This window comes from Salvelinus sp. IW2-2015, linkage group LG15, assembly GCF_002910315.2.
Source record: "Salvelinus sp. IW2-2015 linkage group LG15, ASM291031v2, whole genome shotgun sequence".
Taxonomy (NCBI): Eukaryota; Metazoa; Chordata; class Actinopteri; order Salmoniformes; family Salmonidae; genus Salvelinus; species Salvelinus sp. IW2-2015.
In genome coordinates this window covers 54462725-54482337 of record NC_036855.1, presented here as the reverse complement: position 1 = coordinate 54482337, position 19613 = coordinate 54462725, and the positions used below count along the sequence as shown (strand labels likewise).

General features: G+C 43.5%; 1 protein-coding gene across 1 annotated transcript in view; it reads left to right on the top strand.

The window, feature by feature from the left end:
• The window catches only part of LOC111974179 (T-cell immunomodulatory protein-like), a 126410-nt gene extending 111984 nt beyond the window's left edge, over positions 1-14426 (top strand). Inside the window, exons 15-17 of the mRNA XM_024001815.2 lie at positions 9586-9710; positions 12415-12497; positions 14228-14426. Of these exons, the coding sequence (XP_023857583.2) occupies positions 9586-9710; positions 12415-12497; positions 14228-14411 (392 nt within the window). The 3' untranslated portion in view covers positions 14412-14426. The remainder of the gene's footprint in view (positions 1-9585; positions 9711-12414; positions 12498-14227) is intronic.
• Positions 14427-19613: the final 5187 nt, after the last annotated feature.

The following is a 19613-nucleotide window of genomic DNA, read 5'->3' as shown; positions in this document are numbered from 1 at the left end:
TCTTCTCCCTGTAGAGTGTTAATATTGTAGTGTGTGTGTTGTGTTCCATCAGTGGTAATGGTCTCAGTCCTAATATCTGCCATGCTCCCCTAATGTATTATATCTGAATGCCTCTCAGTGGCTGCTCTGTCGCCACAGTAACCTGTAGTAGAGCACACGTCTCAACTGCAGCCTAATGTCCAATTACGAYAGAGAGATAAGAGAGTGAGGGAACAACAGGTAGAGCGATAGAGGGAACAATGGAGAGAGAGCGAGCAAAAGAGGAGAGAGGACAAGAGATGGGGAACAAGAGAGGAGGAGAGAGGGGAGAAAGAGAGAACAACCAGCGTGTTGAAGTCACCATCTATTCTGGCTACCTCTTCTCTCAACACCAGTCTTGCTCTGTCAAACCCAGATCTCAGTGTTGCTTCATCCACCATCCTGTCATTGTGTTTCTGCTGATCAGACACGACGTGCTAGTGATCTCAACGTACACTGTGTCACCAATGATGCCGTGGGCTTTAATTCGGTCTTTTCCTCCTGCGAGAGCGCCGGTGAAAAGAGAGAGGAGTGGACAGGAGCCTCCACTTATCTTCTCCACTAKAGACACACGCTTCTCCCCACAAATCAACGTCCCGAATCTGCCGTCTGCGTTGTGGGGGCGCTGAGGGCCCCCTCTCCTCTCCCAGGCTTAGCCGTGGCTCAGTGTGTACCACTTCATTTCTCTAACAGCCTTTATCCCCCAGGCCCTGCCACCGCCACGTCCGCAAACCGCCACTGTGTGTCCTTTCCGTCCCTCCCATTTCTGTGGAAGTGCCCAATCAGGGGAGAGAGTGGTTTCTATAGCGACGGATGTTGAGAATCTCTCCACAAACAGGTTGCCGAAAATGATCTGGGGCCTTGGGAAGACGTGTGAGAGGGTGAGGCTTTGTGTGTCTCACTGTGTGAAACCTAATCAAGATCTGATGTAGCGAGTGTGAGTTCTTTATACGCTGGTGTTAAAAGATTTCTACTGGTTACGATGGTCACCGTTTGAGATGATGTTTCATAAGATAATTTTTTGCGTAATTATGGGTCACTTTTAGAGGTCGACCGATTATGATTTTTCAACTCTGATACCGATTATTGGAGGACTGAAAAAAGCCGGTACCGATTAATTGGACGATTTATATATATATATATTTGTAATAATGACAACAATACTGAATCAACACTTTTATTTTAACTTAATATAATACATCAATAAAATCWATTTAGTCTCAAATAAATAATGAAACATGTTCAATTTGGTTTAAATAATGCCAAAACAAAGTGTTGGAGAAGAAAGTAAAAGTGCAATATTTGCCATGTAAAAAAGCTAACGTTTAAGTTCCTTGCTCAGAACATGAGAACATATGAAAGCTGGTGGTTCCTTTTAACATGAGTCTTCAATATTCCCAGGTAAGAAGTTTTAGGTTGTAGTTATTATAGGAATTATAGGACTATTTCTCTCTATACCATTTGTATTTCATATACCTTTGACTATTGGATGCTCTTATAGGCACTATATTATTGCCAGCCTAATATCGGGAGTTGATAGGCTGAAGTCATAAACAGCGCAATGCTTGAAGCACAGCGAAGAGCTGCTGGCAAATGCAGGAAAGTGCTGTTTGAATGAATGCTTATAAGCCTGCTGCTGCCTACCACCGCTCAGTCAGACTGCTCTATAAAATCATAGAATGAATTATAATATAATAACACACAGAGATATGGGCCTTGGGTCATTAATATGGTCAAATCTAGAAACTATAATTTCAAAAACAAAACGTTTATTCTTTCAGTGAAATACGGAACCGTTCCGTATTTTGCGATCCATCCCTAAGTCTAAATATTGCTGTTACATTGCACAACCTTCAATGTTGTGTCATAATTACGGTCTTTGTTAGGAAGAAATGGTCTTCACACAGTTCGCAAACGAGCCAGGCAGCCCAAACTGCTGCATATACCCTGACTCTGCTTGCACAGAACGCAAGAGAAGTGACACAATTTCCCTAGTTAAAATAAATTCATGTTAGCAGGCAATATTAACTAAATATGCAGGTTTAAAAATATATACTTGTGTATTGATTTTAATAAAGGCATTGATGTTTATGGTTAGGTATACATTGGTGCAATTTTTTTTGCGAATGAGCTTGTTAAATCATCACCCGTTTGGCGAAGTAGGCTGTGATTCGATGATAAATTAACAGGCACCGCATCGATTATATGCAACGCAGGACAAGCTAGATTAAACTAGTAATATCATCAACCATGTGTAGTTAACTAGTGATTATGTTAAGATTGATTGTTTTTTTATAKGATAAGTTTAATGCTAACTAGCAACTTACCTTGGCTCCTTGCTGCACTCGCATAACAGGTAGTCAGCCTGCCACGCAGTCTCCTCGTGGAGTGCAATGTAATCGGCCAGAATCGGTGTCCAAAAATGKCGATTACCGATTGTTATGAAAACTTGAAATCAGCCCTAATTAATCAGCCATTCTGATTAATCGGTCGACCTCTAGTCACTTTTGCTACAATACTAATGCTGATCTCTATTAGAGTTTGCCTGATGGTTTCTGTTGCAATATAATGATGTTGCCGTCCCATTGTTTACCACTCTCCGTGTGTTCTATTTGTGTTGTATCATTCCTCTGTGACCAGTGAAGGTCAAAAGCCTGCAGCGGGTTTTTGTGTGATATGGGCATGTGTTTTTGCGTGTGCGTGTAGGACGGTTGGCCGTCGAGGCCCGCGTAGAGAGCTAGTCTCTTCTACCGCTGGTGTCTCTGAGGGAGTGGAGGGACTAAAGTGGCTTGAATACGACTGGGCTGGAGTCACACTCTGTGACATGATTCAGGAGCTAAGGCATCTCTTTATCCCTCTACTCACTGAGCGAGAGTCCTGCTCTAAATAATGCACTGTACGTTAACAGGTGTGCCTCAGAGCCATACCTCCACCACTGTAGCCCAGCCCTGCATCAGCCCCCCCCCCCCTCTCTGTTTCTGGTGGTGGGGTGGGCAACAGTGTGCTTCAACTCTCAGCCTCACACACCTGTCTCTTCTGTCCTCTACCATTGGGCTTCAGTGCCTCTCTTCTGTCTCGGAGACTCGGTGAGGAACATTGCAAGTTGCCATTGTTCGTGTGTATGTCATTTTTGAGGGGTAGGTAGATATCCCCTCGTCGGAGTGTTTGAACTGGTGAGATTCCTGACTCACCAGAGCAGCATTGGAAGTGAGTGGCTGTGGAGGAGATTGGAGAGTAGCTTTTCCTTCCCTTATGTTGTGAAGCTGGCAAAGTTCCTCATCTCTTCCTCTCCACTAGATATCCACTCTCCATCTCTCTCTCTCTCTCTCTGTGACACAGGAGACCAAGCACTGCAAGCTGTATGTTCTGAGTCAGGGTTTTGATGCTGGGGGGGGGGTCTATTTGGCTCACAATCTGTGTGTGTGGTGTGTGTTGTGTGTGTGTGCGCATATTGTACTCGCCCATGTTCTGAATGAACTTTTGGAGCTGAGAAGTCCTGACTCGTTGGGTGTGAGGATGTGTTCTGCTCTGTTTCCCACACAGACAACACTTGTAGGCTCTAGAGTGTTTGGGTGGTTGGGTGGGTGTGGTACTTTTCAACATGCTTGAGACTCCTCACACCCAGATTGGAGAGAGCCTGAGAAGTGAATGTGATAAGCTGTGGAAGCGTAAGGTTCCTTGAGTAAGCCTGCTCTTTGGGAGCTMTTTGGCTGGCTGGCCGCTCTGAATCCGTTTTACGGTCTGAGGGGGGAGCGGGTTGGAGGCTGTCAGTCATGTGCTGCAGGCTGGAGCGCTCCGCCAAGGTCTGTCTGTCTGTGTGCTCCACGGCCGCGCTGCAGGGAGATAGGACTCCCACACACTCCAGGCTGTAGCCCGCAGCAGCTAGCCAGAACCCCAACCACAAGCCTTCATCCAGCCAGCACAACCAGCACCCCCCTCCCCCCATTTCAGTGCATGGCCTCTCTCCAGCCTACCTCCCCACCTGCAGAGTGGCAGTCCCTAAGCCAGCTTTCTCTCTGAGTGACACATCCTCCAGCCAGCGTCCCCAGCAGCACTGTGACATTTCCCCCCTACTGTCTCCATTCGCAACATGACACATCCTTTAGTTAACAACAGCCTGTCACTAGGGTAGCTGGTTAACCCCAAAATGTCTGTCGTCTACCATCCTCTCCTCCAGACCTAACACATACTTCCTAAGAGATTGTGGTTACTTAAGCTGGGCGTGCACGAGACAATTTTGGCCCCGATTTTTAGGGTTAGGGTACGTTTTTGAGATCAGTGATCATCAGCAATAGCCAATGAGAGCTCGCCAGAGAAGAAGCCAGTGAGATGATGACGTTGTATCACGTCACCCAGAATGTGTCCTCTCCTGCAGGAGCCATGACTACTACTTTTATGTGCTTCTACTCGCCTTTAACCAAAGCCAACGTGTCAAATCGTTACAGCTCTGAAGTTCACAAGCAATGTTACTCAATTCAAAATGTATTGGCTAGATATTTCAACTCTGCATGGCAAGCGTGGATCTCTGAGTGAAAACATTTATGCGGCTGCTTTGAGCCACAGCTCGTTCTTGCCAAGTTAACAATCTAATCACATCAAGTGAAGAATCGTGTGGTGTGTGACCCCGTGTGTGCCACGTTGTTTAGTATGCTRACCACTACGTTGGCAAGACAACAAAAGAACGACAGGAAAGACGGTTGTTTAACGTGAGGATTTTGAAAGTCGTGTAGTGTTRGCCCGGCATTTGTCCGAGCTTGAATGGAGAAACGAGAGCGAGAGACGTGCGTGTGTGTTTCTTAGTTTCAAAATGATTACCTTGACTCAACAGAGATGACGTTCCTGAGCTTGCGCTGGAATTCAGTTAGATGGAGAAGCTGCAGTGCGTGTGTTTGAGACGAAGCTGATACAACAGTTCACATGGGGACAAGTGAGAGCTCACGCGCTTTCTGCTGACTATTGTGTGCGTGTGTGTGTCTGAACCTTTGGTCCTATGCCTGACAGTATAGAGAAAGACCCTTGGGTTCGGGTCATGGTAGCCCAGTGAGAACAGGGTCTCCCAAACTCAGTCCTGCCCCCCCCTCCCGGGGTGCACATTTTGGGCTTTGCCCCTAGCACTACACAGCTGATTCAAATAATCAAAGCTTGATGATAATGATGTTGGTTATTTGAATCAGCTTTGTGATGCTAGGGCTAAAACCGAAACGTGCTTCCGGCTGCCAGGACCGAGTTTGGAAAACCCTGAGTTGGAACAACATTTAACTGAACTGCTTACTTTTTAAATGTCTTGTTTTTAATCTCTTTATGCGTAGGCCACGTTTAGAATCGCTTAATCAAAAGASTAATTCTGGTGAGGCAATATACACCTTAATCAGATGACTCTGTCAGTCTATGTGCAGTCTTCCAGTGTAAGTCTTCTCATTAGTGGACAATGCCAAAACTGCAACGCATTCCTCAGCTCTACTGCCAGAAAGTAGAGGCAGGACAGTTGCCCAGACTTCAAAATCCATCTTAATGTACGCGGATCAAGTCATTAGTTTTCCTTTGTCCTTTCTCCAGTGCGGTAACACCTCTAAACTGCTTTCACAGAGCAAATTGTTTTTCTTTTTAATAGCGTTATTAACCCGTCTCTCCCCGCTGAGTGACTTTTCTGTCGTTTTCTGTTGAACTGTACATGTAAGGGTCTTGGATGCCCCCAGGTCAGAACATAATGAAACTGCACCTCATTCCCCACCACACATGCGTAACACAGAGTCATTAGTGAGTGTCCAGAGAGGACTAAATTGATTGCAGACATGACATATACACAGAGTGTTCAAAACATTAGGAACACTTTCCTAATATTGAGTTGCACCCCCTTTTGCCCTCAGAACAGCCTCAGTTCGGCGGGGGCATGGACCTTACAAGGTTTCAAAAGCGTTCCACAGGGATGCTGGCCCATGTTGACTGCAATGCTTCACACAGTTGTGTCAAGTTGGCTGGATGTCTTTTGGGTGGTGGATCATTCTTGATACACACGGGAAACTGAAAGTTCTTGACACACTCAAACCGGTGCGCCTACTACCATACCCCGTTCAAAGGCACTTAAATCTTTGTTCATGCCCATTCACCCTCTGCGTGGCACACATACACAATCRGTGTCTCAAGGCTTTAAAATCCTTCTCTAACCTGTCTCCTCCTTCCCTTCATCTACACCACTGGTCACCAACTGGTCGATCTCCAAGGCATTCTCCTAGTCAATCACCAAACATTTCTGTTAAAAACCCAACAATAAAGCCTTGTGTTCCTTTTTTAAACTTCACTTTTTGCAGTAGGTGCATTTGATTCAGCAGCCCTGACGGCTGAAATAATGCAGTGCGACATGAGTTTTGCCATCAGCAGGAAGACTGTGTCCCCTTTTCTCAGCGGAGGGAGGGAGGGAGAGCGGAGGGACGGTGAGTTGGGTGAGAGGCAGCCTCACCGCTCCCTCCCTCCCCTCAGACTAACCATCAGACGCAGGCCATCAGTCCAGTAAAAAAAAATGATATACCTACTTGTATTTTTTTTTATAGAATTTAAAAATGGTCTGAGGAGAACAGCATTGGCAGGGCAATTCAAGCATAGCCAATATGCAGTCATAATGTATAGGGCCTATAGCTTACTGGACAAACCTGCACAAATTGGTTAATGTTACATAGGCTTACGTTTTTTTAAAGCAATGTAAAAAAAAAAATAATCTGAGCAGTAGATCTAGGCTTGCATTTTGACTCAGAAAGCGCAACTCAATATTAGGAAGGTGTTCCTAATGTTTTGAACACTCTGTGTATATGTCATGTGTGCAATCAATGTAGTCCTCTCTGGACACTCACTAATGACTCTGTGTTATGCATGTGTGGTGGGGAATGAGGTGCAGTTTCATTATGTTCTGACCTGGGGGCATCCAAGACCCTTACATGTACAGTTCCACAGAAAGCGACAGAAAAGTCACTCCGCGAAGAGAGAGACGGGTTAATGACGCTGTTAACCCAGAAAAGGTGGTTGACCACTGATCTACACTGGTTGACGTGGATTTAACAGGTGACGTCAATGAGGGATCAGGGATTTCACCTGGATTCACCTGGTCAGTCTGTGTCATGGAAAGAGCAGGTGTTTTTACGCTGGGTGTATGCGTCAGAGTCAATACCCTGCTATTGTATCACAAAACTGATGAGAGTGATCGATGTCACACACACACACACCAAGATCTCAGCGTGATGTCCATATTGGCAGTTAGCCTACTGGTGTAACTAGCACTGTGAAGTGGACTTCCAATCAGTGTCACTAGAATGGACAAGCCACTTTATTAACATAAATGTATACAGTACCATATCTGTAATGACAGATTCTGACTTTCTCAGCTTCCTTTGTCCCCCCCATTTTTTTTTTTTTAATGATAGCCCTTATTTTAAAAAGGTGAGCGTCTCTGTATGATTGAAGCAATTACGTTGGCTTTTACAGCAACTGCTCTGAAGCTGCTCAGTGTAACCTGCTCCGTCGTCGCAGGAACAGGGCTCAAAGCAGGGTCATGCTTTCATTTCAGAGGAGATGGTCTAGTTGGTCCTCGTTTCGAACTGTTACATTGGAGATTCGCGGAAGGCAATATATAGATTCTCTCAAGAGGGAGTTACACTTGCGCTTTACTCGTAGACAGGCATTCAACCCCAAGCTTTTAGGCTCTATACTTAGAGTACCGGTCAAAAGTTTGGATACACCACAAGTTTGGATACACCTTTTTTTACTATTTTCTACATTGTAGAATAACAGTGAAGACATCAAAACTATGAAATAACACATATGGACTCAAGTAGTAACCAAAAAAAGTGTTAAACAAATCCAAATATATTTGGGATTTTAGATTCTTCAAAGTAGCCACCCTTTGCCTTGATGACAGCTTTGCACGCTCTTGGCATTCTCTCAACCAGCTTCATGAGGAATGCTTTTCCAACCGTCTTGAAGGAGTTGCTTTCCCTTCACTCTGCGGTCCAACTCATCCCAAACCATCTTAATTGCGTTGAGGTCGGGTGATTGTGGAGGCCAGGTTATCTGATGCAGCACTCCATCACTCTCCTTACACAGCCTGGAGGTGTGTTTTGGGTCATTGTCCTGTTGAAAAACAAATGATAGTCCAACTAAGCACAAACCAGATGGGATGGCAGATTGCTGTGGTAGCCATGCTGGTTAAGTGTGCTTTCAATTATAAATAAATCAGTGTCACCAGAAAAMCAGCCCCACAGCATCACACCTTCTCCTCCATGCTTCACAGTGATAACCGCACATGCGGAGATCATCCGTTCACCTACTCTGTGTCTCACAAAGACACAGCGGTTGGAACCAAAAAATCTCAAATTTGGACTCATGAGACCCAAGGACAGATTTTCAATGGTCTAATGTCCATTGCTCGTGTTTCTTGGCCCAAGCAATTCTCTTCTTCTTGTTGGTGTCCTTTAGTAGGTGTGTCTTTTAGTAGGCCTGATTCACGCAGTCTCCTCTGAACAGTTGATGTTGAGATGTGTTTGTTACTTGAACTCAGTGAAGCATTTATTTGGGCCACAATTTATGAGGCTGGTAACTCTAATGAACTTATCCTCTGCAGAAGAGGTAGCTTTAGGTCTTCCTTTCCTGTGACCGTCCTCATGAGAGCCAGTTTCGTAATAGCGCCTGATGGTTTTTGCGACTGCACTTGAAGAAACTTTCAAAGTTCTTGAAATTTTCCATACTGACCTTCATATCTTAAAGTAATGATGGACTGTAGTTTCTCTTTGATTATTTGAGCTGTTCTTGCCATAATATGGACTTGTTCTTTTACCAAATAGGGATATCTTCTGTATACGACCCCTACCTTGTCACAACACAATTGGCTCAAAGGCATTAAGAATAAAATAAATTCCACAAATTAACTTTGAACAAGGCACACCTGTTAATTGAAATGCATTCCAGGTGACTACCTCATGAAGCTGGTTGAGAGAATGCCAAGAGTGTGAAAAGCCGTCATCAAGGCAAAGGCAAACTTTGAAGAATATATTTTGATTTGTTTAACACTTTTTTTGTGTTATTTCTTAGTTTTGATGTCTTCACTATTATTCTACAATGTAGAAAATAGTCAAATAAAGAAAAACCCTTGAATGAGTAGGTGTGTCCAAACTTTTGACTGGTACTGTATATGTGTAGATAATAGCCAGGCAGAACACACTCTGTTTTCTTTTATGTGGACTGAATATCCTACTATAATCAGTCATTGAAGCTTTTCCTTGCTGCACATTGTAAATGTGCTTCCATCTGAGTGTAGGTCCAGACCAGCAATGCAGTCCATCCACATTTATCCTGATTTGTTGCCGTGGTGCTCTCTCTGATTACCATAAAGCGGGTGATTTACGTCGGCTGCGCTTGGCAGGGCGTGAGCCAGTGGCGAGGACGCGGTGGTGTAGGGGGTGGTAGATGCCTCTTGACTGGGCGATGGTAGGAATAGGATGGTCTGATTTGTGTCTTTTATGAGGCTTGTTTATGGGACTGAATGGTTCTAATGGCTCCTTTTTGTTTTTCCCCTCCATGCAGCCGGCCAGCTGAGCCAGTCGGCCCACCTCTCCCTGCAGTTGCCTTATACCGTCCTGGGGCTGGGGCGCAGCGCCAACTTCCTGGACCACCTGTACGTGGGTATCCCCCGGCCCCTCGGGGACAAGGTACAGTATGGTGCGCTGCAGCACAGGGGGAGGGGAGCGGAGAGGAGGGACATGCCAGACAAAACACAGACAGGACAGGATGCAGTAGGTCTAATTACTACGGCATAAAACTGATACTGTTTCTAGTCACTGTAACCATGTGGAGAACACACCCAGAGCCACTGATACTGACAATAACTCTACTGCAGGTTGATGTAAGTGTTGTAAACGTTTCTTCCTGTTGCAATATGATAAGTAGATGATTTATTATGCAGTAAATAATTCATTATCTTCTTCATTCACCCACTTTTGTGCTACCTCAAACATTGGCATGTGGTTTGGGTTCGTGGGGAGCGACAGCCTTCTGTCTCTCGTATCGCGCACCGTTTGAAATGCTGTTTGTTGGTTCCTCGATAGATTCCCCTGCGCGGCTCAGTTGAATTTGAGACGCTGGCTCCCGTTCCTCACCTGTCAAAGAATAGAACAGAGGTCTTCATCATAGCGAATTTGCATTGCAAATTTCTGCCCATACCACACTACCTTGGGAGCGAGGCTCGTACAGAGTAAGGCATCTGAAGTAAAGCAACGTGCTTTGTTGTCGCTRGCACCCTTTGAGTTATGCAAGAAAAAWTTTCCACTAAGGTTCACATTTCCCCACACACCAGTTAATAAAATCTTTATAATGCTTTGTATTATGCTAACCACTTTTTACATTCAGAGGGCATATGAAAATGGTGTCTTCAGTGCTACATACACTGAGTATAAAAAACATTAAGGACACCTGCTCTTTCCATGARATAGACTGACCAGGTGAATCCAGGTGAAATCTATGATCCTTTATTGATGTCACTTGTTAAATCCACTTCAATCGGTGTAGATGAAGGGGAGGAGACAGGTTAAAGAAGGATTTTTAAGCCTTGAGAAAATTGAGACATGGATTGTGTATGTGTGCCATTCAGAGGGCGAATGGGCAAGACAAAAAATGTAAGTTCCTTTGAACGGGGTATGGTAGTAGGTGACAGGTGCACCAGGTTTGTGTCAAGAACTGCAACGCTGCTGGGTTTTTCATGCTCAACCGTTTCCTGTGTGTATCAAGAATTGTCCACCACCCAAAGGACATCCAGCCAACTTGACACAACTGTGGGGAGCATTGGAGTCAACATGGGCCAGCATCCCTGTGGAACACTGTGGAACGCTGTGGAATGGGGGGAGTGCGCGCAACACAATATTAGGAACGTGTTAGGAAGGTGTTCCTAAAATGTTTACACTCAGACACAGCTGTTCATTAAATGTGTACACTATCTGGCTGTCTCTGTGAGTTTGGGGAGGATAGTTCCTATCTGTCTGTCTCAGGTCTATCTCCAACCCTCCCTCACAGGGGAAAACATTCAGGGGGCCTGTGAGGGTTTGGGAGAGATAAAGAGAGGAAAGAGGGGGAGAGACAGAGAGAGAGAGGAAAGGGAGTGTGTTCTACTTCTACTCTCCTCCTGCACACTCGTCTCAATCCCATGAGGATCCTTTCCTCCGCTCACAAGGTTTTTCAAGATTCCCGCTCTGCTATCGCCTCCCCAAAAACCCCACTTCACTCCCAACTTCAGACCCAGCGCTCTCCTTTGAAACYCTCTCTGAAAACCCAGAAACGCTTTCCTCCTCTTAAACACAGACGTCTTCTCTTAGCCAAAGCGCCAGAAGCGCAGCCTGTCACTGTCTCTCACTGCCGTTCTGCATACACCACACTGCATTGAAGAGTAAAATGTCAGCGTTAGCTTAGTAGGTTAAGCACTGCAACTTCTAATGAACTAGCACACTGTTCACAATGCACTGACACGATAAGGTGACTCATTCAGTTCATCATTATTCTCCTTAACCTATTTTACCTCAAACACTAGCAATTAGTAACTCAAAATCCCTGAATCTGCAGCTCTGATTCGCTTTGAGTCTTTGCCTTACATAGAATTTGTATCTTTAAGCTATGTAGGTGTGTCATTCACTTTAATTGACATTTCTCAGTGTCAGGAAGGAGTCATATGCATGGCTTCCAGACGCACACAACCCTCATCATTGTAACAATACTCCAGCTAATGGGACTGTAGGAAGTAGGCTGACACACCAGGGGGATACTTCAGCAGACATTTATTTAATTGACTAGACTGTCTGTGTTTTAAATGCATGCCTTTAAATAGCTCGAGTATAGGTAGCTGAACACCCTGGGCTCTCATTAGGGTGGCTCTGAGTAAACGAGGATGCAAAGTACGCCGTCACACACCGCGTGTGCGTCTGCATGCATCTGCGTGTGTGAGCGAGCAAGTGTGTTTCCCTTATCCCTTAATGTTGCCAAATGATAGATGTGTTGTCGGAAATGAGTCTCTCTTCTCTAGAGGACTCTGTGAGAAAGATGAATTTAATGTTTGCTGGTGATTGCCATCCAGTAACAACTTGAAGAGGGGAAATTACCTTTGTAATTAATACAGAAACTGTCTTTGAAAAGCTTTTGAGCTTGAACTTCTAATAATAAAGTTCCTTAAACTCTGAAGTAGAGAGCAAATTGTAGTGCAGTACTGTACAGGAAATTACTCGGGCCCTACATCGTATGTGCACCGAGAAGTGTGTGATATATTGCCTGCATTGTGTTACCTTTGAACTAGAGTTGTTCCATTATTGCTTGCCCCTTCATTCTGCCTCCCTGAAGCTCTAATAACATTGGTTCTCTGTTTCTGCCTTGCAGGACGTGAGGAAGCAGGAGTGGACAGCCATCATCCCCAACTCGCAGCTCATAGTCATTCCATACCCACACAACGAGCCCCGCAGGTACACACACACACACACACACACACACACATACATTTGTACTTGGACACCCACAAACATGCTCAGGCCATGTTTCAATGTGTTTCTGTTTCATTCACATGTAGTCCTACCCCCAGGAGTGCCAGCAGATGGCAGAACCCCCTTCTCCGTATGGCCAGCTAACATATTCTCTCACCAACACATGGAACACACACACTCTGACAAATGCTGCACTTGCATATTCAYTGCCTTCGGAAACTATTCAGACCCCCTTGACTTATTCTAAAATTCTCGCCAACAATACCCATAATGACAAGGAAAACAGATTTTTAGGAATGTTTGCAAAAAAACAGCAATGCCTTATTTACATAAGTATTCAGACCCTTTCCTATGAGATTCGAAATTGAGCTCGGGGCATCCTGTTTCCATTGATCATCCTTGAGATGTCTAGTCCACCTGTGTTAAATTCAATTGATTGGACATGATTTGGAAAGGCATTCACCTTTCTAGATAATGTTCGACAGTTGCCAGTGGATGTCAGAGCAAAAACCAAGGCATGAGGTCGAAAGAATTGTCCGTAGAGCTCCGAGACAGGATTGTGTTGAGCACAGATCTGGGGAAGGGTACAAAACTTTGAGTGCCCAGCCAGAGCCCAGACTTGAACCCGGTCAAACATCTCTGGAGAGACCTGAAAATAGATGTGCAGCAACGCTCCCCGTCTAACCTGACAGAGTTTGAGAAGATCTGCAGAGAAGAATTGGAGAAACCCGAAATACAGGCGTGCCAAGCTTGTAATGTCACAGCCAAGAAGACTCGAGGCTGTAATCGTGCCAAAGTGCTTCAACAAAGTACTGTGTAAAGGGTCTGAATACTTATGTAAATGTTATATTTCAGTTTTTTATTTCTCAAACATTTGAAAACCTGTTTTTGCTTTGTCATTATGGGGTATATTTTGTGTAGAGAAAAAAATATTCATCCATTTTTAAAATAAGTGTAAGGTAACAAAGTGTGGAAAAAGTCATGGGGTCTGAATACTTTCCGAATGACATTATATACCTACTACACTGACTATTACTCATAAAAACACACCCACATTATGTAGACGCATATATCATGTAGTGTCATACATTACAGTGACTGCTCAGTGTATATCGTGTAAAGAAGGTGTCTTCAGTCTGATAATGTCTATGGGCATAGGTTAACGCAACATATTGGTGCTCATTTTGTGTCTTGTTTTCACCACTAATATGTAATGTGTTTATTAGTTCTGATAGAATGTCTTAATGAAGAAGTTATTTTGATTCATATTTGAGCAGATGTATGTTCTTCACCATTTATGTAGTATAATATCGTATCTCCACAATCTGGGTCTGTTCTTGTTTTTAGTCAAACCATTCAAACGAACTCTCCGTTCTCTTCAATAGTCACAAAATATGTGGATCGAAAGACAGGAAATGCGCTTGTCATTTTGTTTTGATCTTTTTCATTGAAATGGTTCGTCTCTGACAGGATGTTAGCGTTTCTCGATTCATTTTGACCTAATATGTCACAATGTCATATTTTGTGATTTCAGAAACGTTGTCAAATAACATCTCTGATCAAGCAAAATATGCTAAATGTCCTTAATATAGCACATTGACTCTTACCTTCTGATAGGTTGGGGAAAGACGAGACATACCTTTTTGTGGAGAGTTTTATGTCGTGTAGTAGTTGATACGCTTTTTCTTTCTCCTACCCGTTCCCTCTTTTAGCTGGAGTGCGAAGTTGTATCTGACCCCCAGTAACATAGTCCTACTGACTGCCATCGCTCTGATTGGCGTGTGTGTTTTCATCCTGGTTATCATTGGCATCCTCCACGCAGGAGAAGGTAAGGACAGAATGGCACAAATACAACTTACACCGTTTATCATCGTCATTACATCATTATTGTTTTAATCAACAATAATGAGCACCATCAACCTCGTCTCTTCTCCTTCATTTTAGTTGTACTGTCTTGTCATTTCCTCTTCTTCCTTGCATTCCTCCTCACTATCCTCTTCTCCTCCTCCTCTTAATAGTCTGAGCCAAAGCCGGTTATGTTCTGGTCAGAGCAGTTTGTGCCTTCTCTCATCCTCCCCACCATTGCCTGTCCATAGTATCTGATGGGGGTCTTCTCTTCTCCTGGCCTGTGTCGCTGCTGGGAGCTCGTGGTCTGGTCCAGAGAGCAGGAGACCCGCTGTGGGCAAAGGGTTCACTCAGAGAGGAACAGATGGGTCAGAACCAGCAGATGGGCCCTTCCTCTAACCTCCCACAGAGATTCAGCACGGCTGTTAGAGGCCATAACCAGTGAGGACGCTCGGCTGTGATTGCTTGTGTTCTCCCTTCAGCATATCAAAACTTTTGTTCATCATCCCTGAAATATGCCCTCCAGGGAGTGTGTTTGTCTTGTTACATTCCTGTGGGTGTTTGTGAATTTTACATTAAGTGTTTAGGTAATCATGTATGGTTTGAATTTTGCAAACTTGTGAGAATTTGCATGTGTTTCCATGCAACTATTGCCGACATGCGTGTGTGGTCTGTGTCCAGCTGCCGTGCAAACACTCTGAGCGATTCATCCCCATCCCAGTGCAGCCGTGGCTGGTCTGTTCCTCCACCAAGCGAAGCCGGGCGATGTTGGCGTCTTCTCAAAGCCATCTGCTGTGGGTGCCTGATTATGCACGTAGGAACCATAATTGCTCTCTGCTTAGGGAACTGTCCGGGAACACTAGCTTCATTGGAGTTGACACTGCATTAAATAACATGTTTTGGCTTATATCTGAGGAACTGAGCCCAGCAATTATATTTCATCAGAAAGAGAGAGAGTAGAGACATGTCTCGTTGTCCGTCATTGATTAGAGGTTGATTAATGATAATGTTCGTGATGGCCAAGCTAATGGAAGCTCAGGTAATAGCTAGCTGTTCATTTGTTTAGTGATTACTGGGCAATGTACTCTACTTCAGTTCAGAGCCCCTTCCCTTTCAGAGATACAGGTAACTGCCAAAATAAAGGAAACACAAACATAAAGTGTCTTAATAGGGTGTTGGGCCACAACGAGCCAGAAAAGCTTCAATGCACCTTGGCATAGATTCTGGAACTCTTATTGGAGGGATGCGACACCATTCTTCCACGAGAAATTCCATGATTTGGTTCTTTTGTTGATGTGTGGAAAACGCTGGTGGAAAACGCTGTCTCAGGCGCCGCTCCATAGTCTCCCATAAGTGTTCAATTGGGTTTACATTTTCTTCATGCTCATCAAACTATTCAGTGACCACTTGTGCCCTGTGGATGAGGGCATTGTCATCCTATGGGGCATAGCCATGGTAGTAGCCAAAATAATGGCCTGCCAAGCATTTTTTATCATTATCTTTTAATGATATGTTTATTTTTTTATACATTGCTAGTTAACTCAGGACACACCTGTGTGGAAGCACCTGCTTTTAATATACTTTGTATCCCTTATTTAATCAAGTGTTTCAGTTATTTTGGCAGTTACCTATATATCTGCTTCATGTTATTACTGTTGCAGCTGATGAGTCACATCTTTTGAATCTGCAGCCTGTTTTTGTGTTGTATGACGTCTCAGTTCTTGTGAGTTGTGGTTTGTTTCATGTTGCACTGGATAGCCGATATCTCTGCTGTTGTGGTCTTTTTGAGCGAGGGTACTGCCTTTGTTTGCTTTTAATCGGGGGGGGTTGGGTTGTTACCCATTGTCATCTTTTGTCTAGTCCGGTGTGTCATCTCATTGTGAGTGTCACTGCCGTGAAGTCATATCTGACGCTCCTGTTCTATCTGACTCAGTCTGCCCAGCACAATAACACACCATAATTGAAGGAGCTCTCTTAGATAAGAGAGTCTAACTTTCACGCAGGGGAAAATAGCATTTGGAAAAAGCTCCACATCTCCATAAACCTTTCCATTTGCATTGCGGTGTGGAGTTGACCAGGTCACGGTGCGATGGGTGATTGACTTTTGATATTTACACTGACCCCTGCTATTTGTTCCACAAATCTCAATGGTCAAATAGAAATCAGAGGCTGGTTTGAGACATAGTACCTCCTGCAACAGCCGAGACAGGCTCAGGAAGGTTGTTAGAACACTGTTAAATATAAGAAAGGCAAACAACATTTTTTTTTTTAAATGGCTTCTCTGTTTTAGCCTAGCTGTAAATCTGAGAGGTATTTTGGATTCTCTTTATTTGTCAGGTAACTTTTGGTTTCACGCCTGAGGAATCGATCGTTGTCTGTTTGAGCTATTTGAATTTTGTGTGGGTTTTAAACAGAATACAGGGCTTTTCAGAGCGATGAAGGCTGCATTATGCCTCCACGTTGCATAATGCATACAATGTGACAAAGGTCTTATCCCATTTTGTCCTGCATTTTATGCTAGTTCAAGGCCCCACCGCCTTAGCACGGAGTATGGATAGGTTAGCACATTCAGTAGACCATTCAAATAGGTCAAGTTATCACATTACTGAACCTCACGTTCAATCTGAACAAGATTGTATACGTTAGCACTCAATCAGTAGGTTTCAGACCATTCAATAAATGACACATCGCACATGGAATAACGACACAATTATATCCCCTGAACACTCAATTATTTCATGTTCATACACCACAATGAACTTAGCAATATTGACAGGATTACAAGCCAGTTCACTGAATGAGACCTAAGGAGATATTACAGTATGTCCATGTACTGGAGATATTACAGTATGTCCATGTACTGTGTACACGCCATAAAAACAAGTGGAAGTAACTGAACACTCAGTCCTAAAGACTGTCTGCTCCCTTAAGTCCTGAACAACACAGATACGGCCGACAGACTCACTGCTTAGATGTTAGTGTACTCCATCAGGACTGTCTGTCGTATGGGGAGTAGTTCCAGAACAAATCTGTCAGCTTCATCTCCACTGCATTTTGAAGGTTCCCTTTTTTTCATCATACGTGCCTTTATGTGCTGCCTGTCAAGGGAACGCTAAAAATAAACGTGAATTATCCTCATTCACCCACAGAGGGTACATAATCGTCCGTTGAAGCGATACCACATTAACACTTGTAATAATGATTTCCTGCCTCAGATAGATTGTACCCCTGACCACTCAGTAGGTCTGCTGGTTTCATTATTATTCTATAATGGTTTCAGCCCCACCTCTCTCACCATCGCTGACTGTTAGACTCTGCTTGTCTGCGTTTGTCTGACTCGTGACCCCTGACCATTGCCCTGTGTGTGTTTCAGAAAGCGGACGACCGGGAGAAGAGACAGGAAGCACACCGGTTCCATTTTGATGCCATGTGAAGGAGCACAGGAAGAGATGGACCATGGGAAATGTTATTTAAGTTTGCTGGTCGATGGAATTGTTTATTTATTTAATCCCCTCAGCCTCTTGAGGATGAGCCATTTAAGTGTTTAAATATCCATTAAAGATGATCAAATGTAAAAGAGACAGACAGGTTACTTCTCGCGTACTTGCACAGATTTGGTTGGAATTTGAACGTGTTCTTTTTTTAATTCACATTTCCTTATACATTTCAAGGGCCAAAATGATGGCTGAACCCAAATCTAAACAGGACTACTGAGTGAAAGTACACTGAGTGAAATCCAAGTTTTGGCTTAGCTCCTTATGTATGGATGTCAAATCGGCACTGACAGTTTACGTCATGYATTTGCAAGGTTTAAATGTTCAATCCAAGTCATCCTGATCTGCAAAACACATTACTGATTTATTTGTTTTGGGGGAAGCATTGCTATTGTAATGCTACTTGAATTATTATGTATGTCCAGTCATCCATTGTCTTCCTGTATGCCTTCTGTATGTCAATCTGTAAAAGTTACTGTTTTCTATGGACTGCTATAGTGGAATCTTACACTGACCCAAACAGGGTACTGATGCATCCAGTGTAAGTACTGTATATCATGTGCATAGTACATGGTCCATAATGAGGGTTAATGTATGTGTCAAGATCATTATGCACTTTTCCCCTCCTTTTTCTCAAATTCCCCTCCAAATACCTGYCACAATGTCCTATCCTTGTTTGACAGCTCCCCCTCTCCACTGCCCTCACCCACAGTGGTATTGGAATGGCCTGTACTACTGACCCCTCTGGTTTGGTCATGTCCTTTTTAGTCTTTCTCACTCTTAATAATCTTGTTTGTCTCACATGATWAACATGGTGTGTTTTTGGACTGCCAAACATTGTGTGTTCATTAAAAACGTYAACTAAACTGTGGTGTTAAATTGAAGAATGGTCCACATAACACTTAAACTACTTTTACTTACAAGGGGAAATAGGTTTGTTATTTAACCAACAGAAAGTGCAATCATCAATATTATCATCAATGTCTAAGCCCCTTCTATTAAAAATCGTATTTCATTTTGAATTAACGTGGGGCACTGGGTTTTCAGGTGGTACTGGTCTAACATCTAAATATTTATTTTGTTATCATCTCATGTCTGGTTTGAACTTTTTTTAAACTAATGATTAATAGTGATAAGTCTAATATATTTTATTTTTGTGTTTTGTGTGTGGATTCTACGTGTAATCGGAAATATGATCATTTCTTTCGAATGTTTATGGGATGATGGGTTGAAAATTAAAGTGTTTATCATGCTTAATTCATGGTGGTTCTCACTTGTTTTGAATTCATTTAAATGTATTTCCGTTTCACTATTGCCTTTCCATTTCATAGACTGGCATGTCCATCCGAAAAAGTCAATTCTCCTAGTGAGCTGATGACTAAAGAAACGATTGGAAGTGACAACTTGGCATAGCCTACGGTTTTGAGTTATTTTTAGCTCATGCAGCATAATGTATTGCAATCTGGCACTTATGGTAAAATGATAGTCTAATAAAATGGTTGACATTTAAATAGCAGTTGATGTTTTACTGTCTGTTGATGTCTCTTGGCAACAACTTACTGAGTAAAGAGTATCCTCATTAAATGCTGTCAACATTTCAGTTTTTTTGTAACTTGCTCGGTTCGTTTTGTATTATATCATAAATACATTTTACCAATATAATCCTTCAATGCAACACGAGCAGAGAAGATACTTGTACGCAGYGAGAAACGCAGCCGATTTTACGCTCGGTGATGGGGTGCATGCGTACAAGCAGCTC